The following is a 19,414-nucleotide window of genomic DNA, read 5'->3' as shown; positions in this document are numbered from 1 at the left end:
TCTGATATCCACTTGATGAGCAACTATGCCATATTAATGCTAATGGAATATAACAATATATATTAACAATAATATACTTTATAAAAACTCACATGCAAACTATTTTATAGACGTTTTAACCTGTTTCTTATCGAACCCTGCAGCACAAGTCAGCTAACGTTCCTTTAGAGGAAATTATTTTCTAGTCCAAAATGACAACAAGCTTATAAAACAAGACTCGAGGAGAGATTTAGAAGGTCACACTGAAGCAGGTTGCTCCACTTTCAAGTGACCCTGAGGGCAAACGTAGGATTTACCCATCAGAGTAGTGTCAGCAGTGTCGTGCCAGATGATCTCAGGCTGTACTTAGGTTCAGTGTGGATTAAAAGGTTGGCAGGTCGGCTAGAGGCCAAAAAACTGCCGGCTATGAAATTAAGACATTTTCACTGTTGCTGGAGTGAAGGTAGTTGCTTTAGTAAAAGCCAGAATGGATTACAAAGAGTCTAGGAATAAATACACTTTAATTCTCTTCATACATTTTAGTAAAAACAAAAAGAGAAGTCTAGCCTTTTGTCATTAGATTATCTGTTACTGTTAGATTTCAGGTGAAACAGCATCACAGTTTGGAGAACCAGATCATATGAAAGCAGATGTTTATCTTCAGTTTTGAACATTCGGTGGTTGTTGAAATTCCAGTTTCGTTTTGCTTCTCATTTTAGGATGGGCGGTATCCCGGCTGTGAACGGGAAAGGAGAGAGACTCCTTCTCTACATCGGAATCATCGACATCCTGCAATCCTACAGGTGATCATTACACTCGGTCACCACTCTTCCATTATTAGCTTAATCTCACAGTGAGTCACAGACTGGAGATGGAAGGCAAATAATTATATATACATATATATACATACTGTTTACCCATGCACTGAAACAACTTAATCAGTTCAGACAGCACATTCAAGGTCCTCAGCCTACAGGCATGTTGCCTATGACCCTAATGTATAAGACATATGTAACATCACTGTGTTAAACTGTGCTTCTCTTTGTTTCTGTAGGCTAATCAAGAAACTGGAACACACATGGAAGGCTTTGGTTCACGACGGGGTGAGTTTTTAATAGCTTTTTCATATAGAGACAGAGTCTGTCAGATGCAGAGACATAACATATACACACATGCAGGAACTCGATCCATCTCACAGTACAACACATTGACTCTTTTATAGTCAGGTAACAACAAATATAGAATTGTAACTGTCTTAACTTGCTCCATCTTATTCTGTATTATCACATTATCCAGAGACGAGACTGGTTTTATTTACATAAAGTCTCTTAGGAGAGTACACAAAAGAACAACAGTTACATTTAGTGAGTACCAGACCTCATAAACAGTAGCCTCAAGCTTTTTTCCTTTTCCATGAGGAGTTTTATTAGCTTCACGTTTGGCAGAACAGTCTGTTTCTCTATGTTTATTTTCTGTCGGCTTGTCTCCTACTTTATCTGTTAATTTCGCTCTCTTTCAACCCGCACAGCTAATACTATGACTATTGTATGATATCTTCCCGGCCCAGTAGATCTGCCTTCATAGTGCTTTACACAGTGTTTGAGGAAGTGAAAGCACACAGGTTTATTTAAACACATTAATGTTTGTGGGTGTGTTTGTTTATTAAAGCAGATTAGAAGTCAGCTTAAAGCAGAGATATGGATTACTCGAAGGTGAATTGTGTGACGATCACTAGCCCCGGTTGTCTTTTATTGAGGTTTTATTTTTAAACTGTTTAGTCCATACACTTTCATTCTCATTGTTTTACGTCACTGTCACAAAGATTAGCCGTTACTGACTTTTGCTCATATTGCAGTAAATCACCTTTATAAACAGTCAGCCTTTATTCAAGTGTGAGAAACAGAGAGAGAGACACACGGTGTCTGATGATTTTCTTTACTATTGTATTTGAATTACAAGTGTGCACACTGTATGCCACTTGGGTTTCTAAAATGTCATGACCACATACATTTCTACTATATCTAATGAACAAATAAGACCTGAGCCATGGCGATAAGCAGCTCTTGCTAGCCTACACAGCATATAGTGTTGTTTAAAGTGAGCTGTCAGGTCCGATTTCACTACTTAAAGGTCACAGTCTTTGTTGCATTAATGCAGCCAGAGCTTGCAAAGCATTTCAGAATTCCCAGCGGTAAGCAAAAGGATGATATAAAAATAACATCGAGCACATACTACAACTACAGTTTACATAAGAATTCACTGAATTATTATTTTGGTCAATATACTGCTTACACCGAGGGGCAGTATATGTTTCCTCGCTCTCCATCAACTCCAGGTCTCTCAGTTCTGAACCGTGTTGGAAAGGTTACTTTTGGACTGTCATAGCTTACAGATAAGTAGTTACTCTGTTAAAATGTAATAGGTTATGTAACTGTTTTAATTACATCATCAAAGTAATGCAACTTATTATATTTGATGACTTTTTATGCCCCTGCGCCGGCGACAGCCTTGGCCGGAGGCATTATGTCCGTCCCATTCTTCTGTATGTGATATCTCAAGAACGCTGTGAGGGAGTTTCTTCAGATTTGATATAAACATCCAATTTGAATCAAGGATGAACTGATTAGATTTTAGTGGTCAAATAATAATACTCAACAAATAATGTGGTAATATGTCAAACACAAGCTTAATAAAACATAAATATGTAGCCTATTGGGATGGGCACAGGCAAAATTTAGAGCTAAATTACGTTTTGAACACACATAAACTCGATCTAATCAACGAATCAAATCAAAGTGAGCAATGCATTCTGATTTTATTGCTAGATGAGATAAGTGTAATTTGATAACACATTTTTTCTCAGCAACTGTATCCAATTACAATGCCTAGTTACTAGATACTCCCCGAGACACAGCTCTGAAGCACCTTACACTCCTTCATGTGCTCCGGGGTTTGCACTTTACATCATCAACAGATTTTTCTCCGTCCTATGATTAATCTCTCTCTTTACTCATTCCACTCTCCCACTCTGAAACACACTCATATGCAAGACATGTGTGGGAGAGCAAGCATCCCTGTAACAGCCGCGTGTGCGTCACTGTTGCTGATGATAACATACACTCATTGCTCTCTCTGTGTTACACACAGTTGGCTCAGTTAGGTGGATGCCTACAAAGATGTTACTCATAGAGAAGTCCGGTGACGCGGATGCAAAAAGCCTAATAATAACCGAGCTGCTTTTCCTTCACTTCCCTGAGTCTCTTCCATCCCTCTGTCAGTAAACACCAAACACCAAGTGTCATCTGTCAGTCTGCTGCAACATAAATAATGAAGAGACGCGTCTGTAGCCTTGTCTGACTGTGTTTCCGTCTGTCACTTGTTTGTTTTTTTTGTTTTTTTGCTTTTTTTGTGTGTGTTGTTCTGTCCGGTGGTTTGACCCAGAGAAAAGGAATTACTGAAAATGGGACACTATGTATTAATCTACTGTAAGCGCAGGTTTGATCATTTTATTCATGCACTGTTTGTCTCATTAATCTCTCCGTCTCTCCCTCAGGACACTGTATCAGTCCACCGGCCGGGCTTCTACGCCGACAGGTTCTTCAAGTTCATGAGCAGCACGGTTTTCAGGAAGAGCTCCTGTGAGTTCAGTTTCGACACTGCCTTACATAGTCAGACAGGGCTGTGTTGGAGGAGCCACAGACACAAATGTCAGATGCCAGGCTTTTGTCTCTTTTACTGCCGAGCCTTGACAGGAAAATCAGATGCAGCAGCGAACAGCCTTATTAGGTGCTGCTTCGTGTCATGTGAAGGTTTAACATCAATTTGATCCTTTTTCATCCCTTTCCAAAGATTCTCGCACCGAAAGTAGCAATTATCAGAAATGGTGCAGGCGGACAAGACGATTTAAAACCTTTCGTTTTCAAAAAAATAGTTTATTTTGACAGCACTGTATGCTCTTTAAAGGTCAGATATTGTACACTGTTAGATTTCCATGTCTTTTTTTCATCATAAAACAACTCTAGCTGCCATATAACTATTAATGTATGTAAACATTTTCTAGTAGACACCTTAAATTAAATTGTGAACCTAAAATGGGCATAATATGGGATCATTAATGTGTTAATATTCATTGTCCCACAGCTCTGAAGTCATCTCCATCCAAGAAGGGCCGTGTGTCGTTGTCGGTGCCGAAGTGCGGCGGTCCTGGTGCTGCCTGGTCAGCCAGCCAGCTGCCCTCCGAGAGAGATGAGAATATCTACGACCTGCGAGGCGCTCGCAGCTTCCCAACGCTGGAGGACGAAGGTAAATAACGCCAGTATACAGTGCTGCAATCCAGTGAATTAACCCCAGGATAACCAGACACAGATAATAGGAGCAGAGGCCAATCACAGACGCAGACCAGAATTTAACATCCGCCATTCAATGAACACATCTTCTTTAGTCTGTGGCCGGACAATATCCAACATAACGTCAAAGTGTTGTTTTTAATGACATATTAAAGCATCAAACATACATTTTAGTTGAATGAGATTTTAAATAACATCATGAAAAAACAATTTAATTGTTTGTAAGCTAGTCCGTGACGCAGAGGTTTTCTACCTGGAAGTTATTGGAAGCGAACATTGCGATTGGTTCCATTGCTGTTGCGGCGTGTTAGGAGTTAAAGAGTTTCGACTTCGACTGCTGGCAGCTTCTCTCTGCATGACATGAAAATGTTTCACAGTCTCCTTCTGTAAACAATAACACTACTGATTATTCCAACCCTTGATAAATAACAGGGTTGTAGCTGTTGCCATGGGAAACAAAGGGCTACTCAAGCAGAACAGCACTTCAGACAAGTGAAAAAAGAAAATTAACTGCTATCAGCTTTCTCAAAGATAAATATTAAAAATAATGTATGTTTGTGTGTGTGTGTTTGTGTGTGTGTGTCTCCTCCAGGGCGACCAGATCTTCTTCCATGTACTCCTCCATCATTTGAGGAGGCCACCACAGCATCAATTGCCACCACTCTCTCTTCCACCACCTCTCTGTCCATCCCAGAGAGGTCCCCCTCTGACACGGCCGAGCACCCCCGCTACAGGTGGACACGCACACACACACATACACGTATACTTTAAAACACTGGAGTCATCCATTACAATCTGAGGCCTGTTACCATTGTAGTATATATTTCTTTTTTTAGGTGAATCTCACCTAAATCTTTAGATTAAAACTTAAACAGAGAAAATTCACATTACGGCATCCTTAGTTGATATTTTAGGAGCCGGACCAGTGTGTTGTGTGTTAGCTCATGTACAGCTTGTACTGACACTGTGTCCTCTGTCTCCAGGAGGCACACCCAGTCTCTCAGCCATGACGGGAGGTGAGTCAAGGGCATGAATTCTGCTTTTCACTTCATAAACCTTTTTTAGCAGGACTAACTGAGCTGTTTTCGGAGTTTTCACAGCATTAGACATTTCTGGGTGTGGTGGGTGGGTGGAGGAGAAAATGTGAGGTCAGTTTGTTGGCTGGTGTGTTTATGAGTAGGCCCATTCTTCCCGTTGCTAAGATGTGGCTGCGTTTGTTTTTCACACATGTTTCATTTCCTCCCTGCGTGTTATTTGATGTGTGTTGTGTTTGTGTTCAGGACCCAGGAGGAGCTGCGTGTGCGTGAGGAGGATCAGCAGACCATCACAGTGGAGGTGGAGCTGAAGAGACACGACAGTGAGCCCACCATCTCCGTTCCACCGCCTGAAACCAGGTACACCGACAACACAGTGGCACATACACTGTTGAACAGAATTACATGATTTACCCGATAATGTGCAGTACATTTTAGATTTTACAGTGCATCAAAACATCTAATGAATGAAAAAATAGACATAATGCACACTAAGTGTTAGTGTTCAGTACATGGGGTCCCACAGGTGCTTAAAATCCTTGAAAGTTTGTGAATTAGAGATAAAACAAAATCAAGACATTGAAAGTTTTTGAAAAGAGACATAAATAGACATTTAAGACACTCAAACAACTCCCACACAGCAACTCCCACAATGTTAGATATATCTATGAACACAAAATAGACCATGACACTGACGTGCTGGTGTCTTTTCCCTGTAAACACTGACAAAAACAGCTCTGTCATACACTGTCAGCATACATGTGACCCCGACACAGGACAGATAAGCTGCAGAGCTCTGATCAGCCCTTCATGACCCAAATCATCAATATGACTCAGTTTGGCGCCACACTATAAATAATCTGCTTCCAGTGTCTCACCTGTGTTCAGCCAGCTGTTAGATTAGCACGCCTCACCTGTCCCAAACACACATACACACACATAGTTTCTAACATGGCACACAGATAAACCCAGAAAGCAGCTTGACCCATTTGTTTATAGGACTCTGGGGTCTCCTGTTGTGGACAGCTAAATGCTGCAGGCACTTTATGAAGCTGTATCTGCTCTGAGTAATCAGGTTATGAGAGAGTGCACACATGCATGTTAATTTGTGCTGTGTGTTGGGGTGACAAAGGGAGGCAGACGTGGGGCCAAAGGAGCCCTGACTCGGTGGAACCAGCCAGTAGAAGTAGGTTAGTGGGGCAAGAAGTCCTCAGGCCCCGGGCAGCTCCAATAAAGCTGGGGCGACCTGATGCATTGTATGTCCTAACCTGGTTTTTAAATAACGTTAATTGGTTTGGAATTTTATTTTAATTTGAAAAACAGAAAACAGCCGGGGAGACATAACTGAAAAACCATAGACAAAAACACTTGTTGTAAGCTGCATGATATAAACTAAATTCAAACGGAGCATAACAGTAGGGCTCACTTTCATACTTAGGTCAGTGAGGATCGGGGTGTGTGATTGCCGAGGGAAACCAACTGAATAATTGGGTCTGATGCTGAGAAGGCAGTGGCTAGACATATAGCCTGGGGGTCTGGAAGGAGCTGGAGAGGAGCGAGGGGGCTGGTGAGGGCAGCTGATATAGCGACAGGCAACTGAATTAACCATCTGACTGAGCCCACTCCTTCGGGCTAACTCTTACTCACCTGCAGCTGGAGAACTGGTTGAAGGGGTGTGAGAGGAGAGAGATGGAGCGTAGAAAAGGGAATGATTGGAAGAGAAGCAGAGGCAGAGGGAGAAGATGAGTAAAGAGAGCGACTGGAGAGGGAAAAAACTGAAATGTAAAGAAAGTCTGATACACAGACAATGATACAGTATATGTGCAGTTTTGTAAAGATGGGGTGACAGAGAGACTTTCTGCCTGGCAACCCCCATCCTGTCCCCCTCATTAACTCAGCCAATCACTTCTCTCTTGGCTTTTTTGCCTCACGGCCAACTGCCGGGCTTTTCCTCAGTCGGAGCTAAGCTCAAACACAGAAGCTGAGAAAGCAATGTGGATGCGCCTAAATCCTTCTTAATAGTTTATGATCTGGACAGGAACAATAAAGGATTGTGGCAGCACACAGCCAGCTGGCAAATCTTGGAGCTTAAGCAGATAAACACCCCCACACACACAGCTGTTGAATTTTAGCCAGAGCCAGCTTTCACTAATAGCAGGGTCCTGTTCCTCTGCCCTGCTGCAGGAAAGTGACTTATGGCAAGTGACCCGATCAGTGGCTGTTAATGCTGGCTGTGTGTCGGCTTGTCCTTAAACTACACGAAGCCTTAAAAATCATGTAAAAAATGAATGGATGTGCAGGAAAACAAGCAGTTGCCTCAGTTTGTCTGCGGACGACCCACAGTGTCAGACTTTGAACACCCCTGGTCTCCACTAACTCTCAAACAATCCCATTTCCGCCTGCCCACAGTGAGGTTCAGGAAGCAGCTGGTGCCGAGGCTCCCGATGCCGCAGCAGCAGAAGCAGCGCCCTCCAACTCTTCGCCAGCACCCGAAGCCTCCTCCTCGTCTGCCCAAGCTGCTCCCTCTTCCCCTGGTGCAGCAGCCAAGGAGGCCCCGTCCAGTCCCAAGCTGGTGATGGAGGCGGACAGAGCCAGCCAGATGTCCGGCTCAGGGTGCACCAGCCAGGCTTCAGTCGATGATGAGGATGACGTGCCAATCACAGATATCTACTTTGTACGTACAAACCCTCCACACACACACACACATACACACAAAAGTAAGCACATCTCAGACTAGGACTAGCTCCCATCACTTCTCATCTCTTTCAGTTCGACATTTTTATTTATCCATCAAATCATCTTTAATATTTAAGCAGCATCATTGTGTATTGGCTAATATGAGATTAATTTATAATAAACAATGTATTCACGATGAATACATGATGAAGTCAAGGACTGAGCTGTGTGATACTCTCCTGCAGAGGCGTTGACAGATGGACGTAATGACTCAAGCCGGTATGGGAATACGAGTGCGTGCAGTTATTGCTTGCAGTGTGTGGTGCTTTCACTTAAAGGAATACTTCGACATTTACTTCCAGAATGTATGCTAAGCTAAGCTAACCACCTGCTGGCTCCATATTTAGAGTAGTGGTATCAATCTTCTCATCTCGTTTTGAGTGTATTTCCCGAAATGTCAAACTATTCCTTTAAACACAGTGTATTGCAGTGTGCACTTTGGTTTGGGGTGTTTGTAGAGTGGTAGTAGCATGTCAGCATCACTTTGCAGTTCATGTTTAATGTGATCATCAACAAGGCTGGGGACCCACTCAGCATTTAAATTTTGAATAACAAACGAAGCGCTTCAGTCGACAGGCTCGTTCTACTAAAAGCAAGCAGCTATCATCAGATAGCCTTGTGTTGGCAGGTCTAAATGTGCCCAAAAGCGCGCCCATAAATGAATGTATGAGTGTCAGGTGGAGGATGGAGAGCGCAGCCAGTGATCGCAGTTACAGATAGAAATGTTCCCACCCGGCTCGTGCTCCTGCTGGGTGTCTCCTATCAGGAATCAAACACCCTTTAATGTGGCATGAGAAATCCTAATGGCCAACAGGTTAGTCAAAGAGCTCCCTCAGTTATTTAACAGGCCTCTCATCTGACCAGCTCTGGCTTCACGCTTCAAAGGGAGGGGATAGACTCTCTGTACACGGCAGCAGGGGGTCTGTAGCGCTGCATGAAGCGACACTGTGCACATCCTGAAGTGTAACTACACAGAGACAGGCTGGGAGTGGCCCAGTGAGAGTAAGTTGTTTCATCTGCTGTTAACACGCTGCCAAAGAGCCAAACTGAGGAAGCAAAGCTCCACATTTCGTGTATATGAAATAAGATAAACTGTCAGGATCCCTGCCGCTTTCACTCAGTTTGACCATTCAGCAGCTCAGTCAGCCAACTCGCCATCTCATCATCCTCCCTGTCTGTTTCTGATATCTCCATCTTCGTCATCATCACTTCATCATCCCACACACACATCAGGTTTCTGCATGGTCGCTCGTTTTTTTCTGTTGAAAAACATTTCTAGGTGCTAGCCCTAAAATAATATAAGGATATTTCAGGTTATTTCTGCCATAATAATATTCTTAATGGTGTGACAAAAAACTGAAAAACATTTTTGGTTTAAACTCACTTTAGCTGTCCTCGTACTCAAACCGCTGCTTCAGCTTGAAATTTGTCTTATTGCCCCTTTTTGTCGTTCCAGTCTTCTTGCACTTCTCTACACATTCATGTGGTTTGTTGTGCATCTGATCTTCTGTAACCAAACCACTTCAACTCTAGGGGTGGGAATTCTCAGATTTCTGATGATTGACTTGACTTAAGGAGATAATCGTGATGCATCTAAGAATTTATCCCCCCTCCCATCCCAGTCCAGTACTACTGATGTTGTTCCCCTCTTTAAAACGTATGCTGCAATCCACTGCAAGTCAGAAGTCGATATATCTAAATGGGTATTCCTGACTTACAATCTGAATGCGTCCCAGCGCATCTGCTTGGGAAAACATGGACGCCCGCATCAAACTGATGTTTGTGAGTCAATCAACTACAGCAGCTGATCGAACAGATTAGCACAGTTAAAAAGATACGACTCGTTCCACATGCTCGTTTGGGAACAACATGACATGGCACGCCCCTTCGCACGGAAACACCAGGTACCACAGAACAGTTTCAGTGTTGCTGCCCCTGTGTCAACACTGTGTTTGTTCCTCTTATCCTTCAGGAGTTTCAACTAATAGAAGTGCTTTCTGAGCCGGCAGAAAATCTATATTATTGTGTATTGTGGAGCATTACATAATTGCTGCTTGTAATTCAACTCTATTGTGATTGTAAAAGAGAATGAGGGCAAAAAACAGCCTGACCGAGGACTGAGTTCAATAACTAACTCCCTTTCTTTTTATTATTTGGTTTGGTTTGCTTTCCACGGCACAATCACAAGCACTTTACAGCTTGCTACCTTGATGTTTTTGAGAGACTAAACATAACCAAATTATTCTGGCCTCTGTTTAGTGTCCAGACAAACTGCAGGAACATCCGGTCTGAGTTACAGGACCATCTTTTTCAAAGCTTGAAAGTGCACATTATCCACAGTGCCGAAGGAAAGGGCCGCGAATATGTTCTGAATTCTGATACAAGAGACGGCAGCGTTTTTGATCATGTAGCTCCTGAGGGGAAGAACACGGCACATGCTTCCACGGTGAGATTGGAGTGATTGCTCGATACGCAGAGGGACACAGGTGCGTGTGTGTCTGTCTGTGTGTGTGTGTGTGTGTGTGTGTGTGTGTGTGTGTGTGTGTGTGTGTGTGTGTGTGTGTGTGTGTCGTCACTTCACAGGTTTCACAGAGTGGCTTGTGACTAAATTATTCAGCCACTATCAACGGTCTCCGCATTCACTTTTCATGATTCTCACTCTGCTCTCCTTCACCTCTGTCCTCCACATCTGATTCTGCTCCTTCTTTTGTCTGCTCTCCAGCATCTTCACTTCATCACCTCCACCCTCCCTTCGCTCTGTTCGCCCATTTTATCTCATAATTTTCACCTTCTGCTGTTCCTTCTAGTCCTCAATCGTTTTCTCTCTTTCTCTGCTGCTTTCAGTCATGTGATTGTCCTCACGAGTCAGATTGAAAGTGGTGAGATAGTAGCGTGTCGCGTGGAGGTGTGGAGATGAAGACATTGTGGCTGCGAGACTTGCGAATCTATCTGTCACCACTGACTCATCCAGTGTATCTCTGCTGGGTCACACGCAGGACAGTCTTTCATTTTCACCTCAGCGTGTTTCTTTTTTCGTCCTCTGTCGCTCTCCACCTCACCTCATCTTTTCATATCTCTTTGTGTTTGTCTCTGCGATGCATTCCCTCATGTTGTCAGTTTCCTGATGGGAGGACCTGGGTGGTCTCTCCTTTCCGACAGAGGAGGAAAAGTCAGCCCAGTCGGCCAGTAAGTGAGAAGTGAATTAGCTGGTAGTAGTCTCGTGAGTGGTCCCTGTCCTAGTGTGAGTGTAGATTAGTCCTGAGCATGTTGCTGTTGGTTTAATGAAACGTGTCATTAAAGAGTTGAGAGGAATCAAGGTTTCCCGCAGCTTTGTGTGAGGTGTTTTTGTGTTAGAATAAGAAACTATATTTACTTTCCCCATAGAGAAGAAGACAATAAAGTGTGGGAGGACACAAGACGTCTTATTTGACAATCTGTCTTTTAAGTCTCCGTTTGTTTCCTTACTCACTGACAGCCTGCCTCATCTCCCTTTGCACCAGTGTGGACAGCGCGTTAGCGCCAACGTGCTGCTGAGCTTTGCGTGTGTGTGTATATACAGTATGTGTGTGTGACATCAACCACCTCCACCCCCGTCACCATCGCCAACATACCGTGCTGCAGCTGCTTCCCTCTCTTAAAGGGCTGGTACCGTCAGAAACAAAGAACACATCGAAGCTTTTAAAGACTTTGTGCAAAGAGCTCCTCTGCTTGTTGGAAAGGGAAAAAAAAAACATCCTGTTCTTGTGTTTTGCTTTGACTGAGGATGCTTTCTGTGTCTGACTGTCCCAGCATCCTGGCTTTCCTCCCATTCCTACCTCCTCCTCCGCCACCTTCCCGCTCCTCATCCTTCCCGTTTGGCTGATGCAGCGACTCATTCCCTCGCTCTGAACACATCACTCTGCGTCCCAGGAGCTAGTCCGAATGGGGCAAAAGACTAAGACATATGACTTGATCACCCTCGATACAACCTGATATTTGCTAACATTTTCATCTTTGTGTTCAAGTCTTCTAACCGCTGAAATAACACATCTTTTTAAACACGTAACGCTTATTTGATTTGTCAGACTCAACACTTTCCGATGTCTCTCTCAGCATCATTTCCTCCTATATGCATCCCTAATTTTCATTTCCTGTCTTGTCTTTTCTTCTCCTGTGATCTCCCGTGTCTTTCTCCTGCCTGCCCCTGCTGCTTGTCTCTGTGCCTCTGGCCTTTCCTCTGTCCCCCTCTGCTGTGGTGGGTGTGTAAAAACAGCCTCCAGAGGACAGGACCTGGGTGTACTCTCCGCTACACTATGGCTCAGAGTCAAAGGCCCTGCCAGATGGGGATTGGGAAAGAGAGACAGTAAGTGAGAAGCACTAAAATATCAAGTACAGGAAAAATCCTTTAGATGAGGGATAAAATCAGGTGTGTCTGGTGGTGACTGTTTATTCAGGGTAATGAGGTTTCTACAGTAAATGTAGAAAAAGCTTCTCAGGTTCAACAGACCATCTTTGCTCTGCATCCAGAAACCCACCCCTACATTACAAAACTCATTCGTCCTCATTGAGAATTGGGTGGAAATGATCACTTGCAGCTTGCGTGACCATTTAGTCCACGACCAGCCATCCTGTGTCCCTCCAACAACAAGCTGCTCAGCATTTACCACAACAGGTTACTGCATCGGCCTCGTGGATCACCAGACTTCCACAGCTCACGCTGCTAGACGGTCCCACTAAAGATGTGTACATGAAACTCACAGAGGAGTCACATTTTACAGGACGTGGACATGATTTTGTTTATCGTGGGCAACGTGGGTGTTTTTTTAATGCAATATAAATTAATTTTAAGCATTTTTGAGTTCAGATTTTTAGTTTATTTTCAGTGTAAACATGTAAATGTTCTCACTGCAGTGAGAGCAATCTGGTTAAGACATCAAGTTAAATTAGAAATGACGTCACTTGGCTCAGACTATTTTCCTTTAGAGGTTTAATGTGCGGCTGCTTGTCTACTTTGTTCACTGTAGCAGCATTTGCCCATACGCTAACGTATCGCATGCTCTGATAAGGTGTCATCCACCATTGGTTCTTTTTCCTGCTCATGTTATTTTTCATCTTCTCAGACACATCTTTACACCAGGGATGTTCCCAAACTAGTTATGTGACTACATTCATTGGTTTGGGAAGATATGTGCAACAAAAGATGTAAAAGAATATTAAATTGTGTTTTGATTTACTTAGTTTAATTCCGGTTGTTGCCGTATCACACTGGTCTATAGCTGGCCGAACGTAAGTGGCTGGACTTTCATTTTCCAGTTTAAAATAATTCAGCAGACACGTGTTGGAAGTTTTCAATGATGTCTGTTTACAACAGACATGGCAGCTGTAGAGGAGGGACCAAAGAGAGCTTAAATATACCAGAGACCAAACTTGATTTGAACTACGTAGGTGAAGCATAAATTAAAATATTTCAGATTTGTTCAGGAAATTCCTACTTTACTCCAGAAGTCAATAACGGCAGTAGGTGCAATTATTTTATGTAATCTCGACATTTTGAGATAAACGTTGCTTGATTTCAAGATAATAAAAATTGGGGGTTTTTTTGTGATCACGAGTTAATTGACATTGAGATCGGCAGTGTCATGTCAGCATGCTTAGATGGCGCCTGGTTACTCCTCACAAGTGTGGGAAGTGTCAGTGTGGAAACAAGCAGCCCATAGTACTGTTATCACACTTATCCCTTACAGTAATTAGTCATAATGTAAACACCCTCAATCATGAGGTAAAACATTCGCACAACATATGACGAAACTTAATTAAAAGTTTATACAGTTTGCTTTGAAACTGTAATCTCTAATAAAGTGGTGTTTTCATAATAAATGATTTGTTAGCGCAAAAATAAACTCCTGATCTTGATAATATAAAAATTAATTACACGTACGTCTGCTCTTGTCTTCCGGAAATTTCAGCATTACTTGATACAAAACAATCCCCAAAATCCACAGCAGAAATTGATCAGATGTGGAGTTAATACTATCAGACTCGCAGCAGTCAGACTGTTGTGGACCGCCGTGTCAAGACCTTAAAATCACTCTGCTGTGTAAAACACGAATACATCTACACTGTTACTTTATGTTTATGAGATTCCTGCCTCCCCCTTTATTTGATGAAAGCACTTTTATTATCTTGCCTGCTGTTCCACTGTTATTAGCAAGTAATGCATGAGAAGACACACCCTGGGGAAATACAAAGTATCTACACTGTGAACACCAACACATTAACTCTGTCTGTCTGTGTGTGTGTCTCCCACAGTAAACCCTGTTCTCTGGCAGAGAGGAGCGAATGTCTCAGTGGAGAGGACTCGTCGGTCTGATGTCCAGACCTCAGCGGTAGCAGCAGGATCTCTGTCCGAACCAGGATTTTAAACATGCATACAGAAACTGAACAACACCGAGGGGGAAAAAAAAGTGACTTCTGTACCAGAGAGGGGGAAAAAAATCCTGACAGTGATGACATCACTGATCTCCAACCATCCCTGCCTTTCACCCTTCACAAACAAAAATTATATCGGTTTAATAATAATGTGTATGTGTGACATACAGTAGTGTGTATACGGATGTGGTCTTATCTGTTCGACATCCATGACAGTGACTCAGTGCCTATGAAAGGTACACACCTCGTTGGACGTTTTCATGTTTTATTATCTCACAACGTCGAATCAAAGAAGATATAATGTGGCTTTTTTTTTTTTTTACACTGAACAGCAGAAAAAGACTCTTTAAAGTCAGTTAACATAAAGTAAAACATAATAACTTCCAAACGGGGTGAATACTTTTTGTATGTATTGTACAGTTTGTTCTAGTTCACACAAGCAGCGCCCTCTGACAGGCTCAACAGGCTTTCCCAGTCACTCACTGAACTTGTGCTGCTCTGGGTAGTGGCTATATCGCTGTTGTACCCTCCTCACCTCCATCCAGCTTTCTTTGAACAGCTGGAAGAGAAACACAACACGTGATGTCCGCCTGCGAGCAGCACATCCAGCCACACGCGGACTTCAGAGTGAGCGGTGAGCGGTCGAGCCTGTGGTGTTGGAGGGCTCTGCCTGTGCTTCGTAGAGCCGGAGTTACAATGATAACCACCGTTTGGCCAATTGAAAAAGATCATCGATATGTGTCTGTCATCAGCTGTGTTTGGAATCACATACTAATGTACTGTTCATGCAAGTATGATGTCAAATTCAGTATGTAGTGCTTGGATATTGTGTACGCAAGAAATGCCTAACCTGACGCGCCAGACGGGGGTTTTTGGGGCATAGAAAGATCGAGGAAGTCACCCTGAGAAACTGTTCGGAAAAGGGCAGGCAGTTTTAAAAGATACTTGGCAGGTGACTGGACGAGCCATTTGTCTATCACCGTCTATCGCAAGCTGACGTCATCCAGTCAGTTCAACAGTGGGGTCTGAGCTTGTTAGTATATCAAACTCTTACCTAAGCCAGTTGAGAGAAGAGGGGAAAACATATTTTCCATCAAGAAAAGCCTTCAGTGCCTTCTCTCGATGAAATAAACTCTCCAGTTCTTACGTCACTGACGACTGATGCTGTAGCAGCATCTACACTAACCTCTCGAGTAGCAGCCTTTGTTGTTTTCAAACGAATCGTTGCTTCTTTAGCTGGTCGTCACATCCAAACCACGTCGTAGCTGCCAGTGGTTCCTCATAAGACACAAGCGCATAACTTGAAGCCGGACAAGATCACGTGATCCCCCAAATCCAGCTGATCTGCAAAGTGAAAACATAGATTAGCAGGACTTTCTGAGTATGCAGCTATGTGAGCTAACTGCCTTCAAATAAATACATTATATTCCAGGGTAGCACGGACCAGTAACGTTGTGATCGGTACAGTCATGTGATGCAGTTGCTTTGAGTATACTTCAGTGCGAACAGTCTGCTGGATATGGCATACTTAGTCGTTCATTTGGTCGACAGTATGCAGTAGACACTGATTGAGTGTGTTAGTATGCGATTTCAGACACAGACATCGTCACATTCCTGGTAGTCAGTATATGCAGTTTTGTTTATAGATGGAAGAATTGAATCGCATCATGTCCTTTAGAGAATATATTTAGCGATCATGTTGTTTCATTCATAGCATCATAATTTATTATTTATGTCAAATGTCGTTGTTTTTTTGAACGTTTTTTATTCCTGAGCTTTTCTTCTGCTGTTTTACTGCTATGAACTTTTATTTATTTGTATTTTATTCCAATCTTCACTGTTACTGCTACTTTTTCACTCTCAAATGCTTCGATTTTTTTTTCATTTGCATCCAAAGAACTACTTTTTTTTTTAAAGTAGTTTCCCAGTTGGTTTGTTTTTTTACATCACGTATTTGTCGTGTAATTTTAGTGTTACTACTTTTTTCACTAAACGGCTGAGGCTTATGACTAAATCGCAACACTAAGGCAACATTGTTGGTCATTATGGTAATCTTAACTTATGACAATGTCTTCCAGTGTTGCTGTATTTTTGGACAGATGCACACAAATCATTTGTAACAAAAGAATTTCTTCTTAGGGTGGAAAAACAACGAGCATATCGGTGACAGTCGCCCTCACCTCCTCACAATAAGACATCCATCGACTGGACATTTGTAGATGTAAAGCATCAGTTGTAGTATTTGCAGTCAATATCGTACCTGTTATCTGTAAATGTGAATGAACACAGTGCGTTGCAGTGTTGACTCGGTGAGACACAGCAGTTTGTAAATGGGTTGAATGTTGTTTGCACTTCTCAAGAGGACCTGAAGATGAACTAGTGATAGAGGCCAAATAAACATACATCACGTTATCTTCGTTTCTGCTTCACACGGGCTGATATTTAGACGGCGTTTATGTTAGGATTATCAAGTGTGTGTGTTGGTGAAGTCGATCACAGTCATCGTAGGGTTAGTGTTTACTGTAGTCTCTCTGTGGCTGACATCTTAGGACTCTCAAGTAAGACTTAAGTTCAACAAACTGATTTTTTATGATCTGACTTCAGAGGCAGTTTCTTCAGTTGGTTGGTACGTTTCTATGTGTATTTGTGTGTACGGGACACATCAATGTCAAGACTTTGTAAAATAGAAAAATCGGCTCATTCTCATGATGTGCAGTGGCCAGTTGTAATCAGTTTGCTGTTGTTCATCAGATGGAGACCATAGCAGCAATATTTTGTACAGTCTAGCTTTTAAGTTCATTCTTATTGCCTTATTGAGAAATCTTACATGTAGGCCTATCGTTTATATTTTTTTTTCACTCGTGCTGTTGTATTTATTTTTCTTTCTCATAGTTGTGCTCCTGAGAATGTGTACATAAAATTATAAATACATATATAAAGATATACAAATATATTTTCCATTTGAATCGGAGAATATTATTTTTATTTGGTTTTATTTTTGCTGCTGGGCAAGAAATGATTGCAATCTACATAATTTACTGTACCATATCCTTCAGTGTGTTTATTGAGATGCAGCTGCTGTATATTTATGGTCTATAAACCACAGCTGTCTCTTTGTAAGATATCCAAAACTGAAAGATTTGTGGGTTTTACTGTACATGCAAATCAATAGGGATTCTTCCAACTGTTCAGCTGTGTTGTGTATGTGTTTTCAAATCGCTGTGTGCCCTCATCCAATAGGGAGAGTCCTTTACAGAGACATAGCATGATTTTAAAATGAATATGCATATCAGAAATGTGTATTTATGTATATCTGTGTATATTCATCTATTTATACGTGAGGATAAATAGATGGCTGTATGTGTGTGTGTTTGGACTCAGTCAGAATGAATACAAAATAAAGCAGTTCTATGAATTGTTGTCCATGGAGATGATATCATAAATTATTTTTTATTAAGTCCTTGTTGAAATCATCAGACGTCTGCTCGGAAATTGGAAATGAGTCATCTGTACCGGTCACCTTGCTTTCAGTTGTAATGCTTTAACTGCCACCACAGAGTTTATGAATCATATGGGTCACATGAGTAATTGTGTACAAAAACTGTGGAAATGTACAAACAAATACATTGTTTTGCAGGCTTCAGTTTTAGGGATATGTTTACTTTAGCTCCTTTTGCACACCAGGTATGTAATTCAGAGGGTTACATGCACATTACAATTAAAATAGAAATAGAATAGAAATAGAAATGAAAATCAAAGCTTAAAGGACAGGTTTACCCAAAAATGAAAATTCAGTCATTATCTAGTCTCCTGCCGATGAAAAATCGGGCGAAGTTTCATGTCCACAAAAACATTTCTGGAGCTTCACAGCATCGCAGCATTCTCCTAAACAACTGAAGTAGATGCAGTCTTGTTTTAAAACGTGACATAAAATGGCTCCACACAGCTCGTCCGGTGTTATCCAGGTCTCTGGTAGTTGTGAGATCCCAGAATGATTTGAAAAGACATTATTTACACCCCTGATGAGCAGTTGAGCTTGTGCACTCACTTCAGATGGGGTTTGTGCTCACAAGTTAAGCTTAGCAGCTATAGCGAAAAATTCAGCTTTTAAAAAATGTGTAAATAGCTCCAGCTTCTGGAGACTTGAATGTTGTCGGAAATGTTTTGTGGACTAAAAAAACTTGAGAGAATGACTGAATTTTCATTCTTGGGGTGAACTGTTCCTTTAATAGCAACAGTGAAACATGCATTGTTTCACCATCATTCATCCAAACAGCTACAGCTGTATGTGATCTCAACTTCCTCCATCATAGTTGCCACATTCACATGTTGAGATTGTTCAGCAGTTACGACACCGCCTGAAGGCAACATATTCAGTTGTTCCTTACTGTGGGATATAAATGAAGGTGGCAGTCTGCCTGTAAGATTTGCCAAAAATGATAAGGAATAATTTATTGGAAATCCGGGCACTAGCTGCTGAGCTATCTTGGTCTAGACCAAATTGTAGGAGGGATGGATTTAACTAGCCAGTTGACAACACCACTGAGGCCTGTTAGTCGGACTGATATCTGCAAAACGTGGCTGTGGGAGCTGGGAAGGTCATTCTGAAGATAAAGTTACTTCCCTCTAACAGCCAGAGAGCGTCTGTTCCCACCAGCAGAGGGAAACTTCTGCCACAGGAAACGACCACTAATAAGACAACCAGCAGATCAGAGGAGTGAATCTCGAAAATCCATCTTTCTCTGCGGTTTGAGGGAAACTGAGGAATAATTTCCTCGTCAACAGGCCAGACTGAGCGACCAGAACCTGCACAATCTATTATTGGTGGTGTGTGTGTGTGTGTGTGTCCACTAAGAGACAACACAGTGCAGTATAAATGGACAATAACATGTTACTTACTCAATAACCTGC

General features: G+C 42.2%; 1 protein-coding gene across 3 annotated transcripts in view; it reads left to right on the top strand.

Annotated features, from left to right (window-relative positions):
- pip5k1ca (phosphatidylinositol-4-phosphate 5-kinase, type I, gamma a) overlaps positions 1–17,932 on the top strand; it is a 67,133-nt gene extending 49,201 nt beyond the window's left edge. Inside the window, exons 9-18 of one of the 3 annotated variants that reach the window (XM_084353984.1) lie at positions 699–782; positions 1,034–1,082; positions 3,533–3,617; positions 4,120–4,281; positions 4,918–5,059; positions 5,309–5,341; positions 5,606–5,719; positions 7,769–8,033; positions 12,348–12,437; positions 14,384–17,932. In XM_084353984.1, coding sequence (XP_084210110.1) covers positions 699–782; positions 1,034–1,082; positions 3,533–3,617; positions 4,120–4,281; positions 4,918–5,059; positions 5,309–5,341; positions 5,606–5,719; positions 7,769–8,033; positions 12,348–12,437; positions 14,384–14,386 — 1,027 coding nt within the window. In that variant the 3' untranslated portion in view covers positions 14,387–17,932. Of the gene's footprint in view, positions 1–698; positions 783–1,033; positions 1,083–3,532; positions 3,618–4,119; positions 4,282–4,917; positions 5,060–5,308; positions 5,342–5,605; positions 5,720–7,768; positions 8,034–8,280; positions 8,315–12,347; positions 12,438–14,383 lie in introns of all 3 variants that reach the window. The other 2 variants (XM_084353985.1, XM_084353986.1) reach the window with 2 other exon arrangements.
- The last annotated feature ends 1,482 nt before the right edge of the window (positions 17,933–19,414 follow it).

This window comes from Pagrus pagrus (genome assembly GCF_965226575.1).
Source record: "Pagrus pagrus genome assembly, chromosome: 6".
Lineage (NCBI taxonomy): Eukaryota > Metazoa > Chordata > Actinopteri > Spariformes > Sparidae > Pagrus > Pagrus pagrus.
The sequence above is the reverse complement of the archived record's forward strand: the minus strand, read 5'-3'. Positions and strand labels throughout refer to the sequence as shown.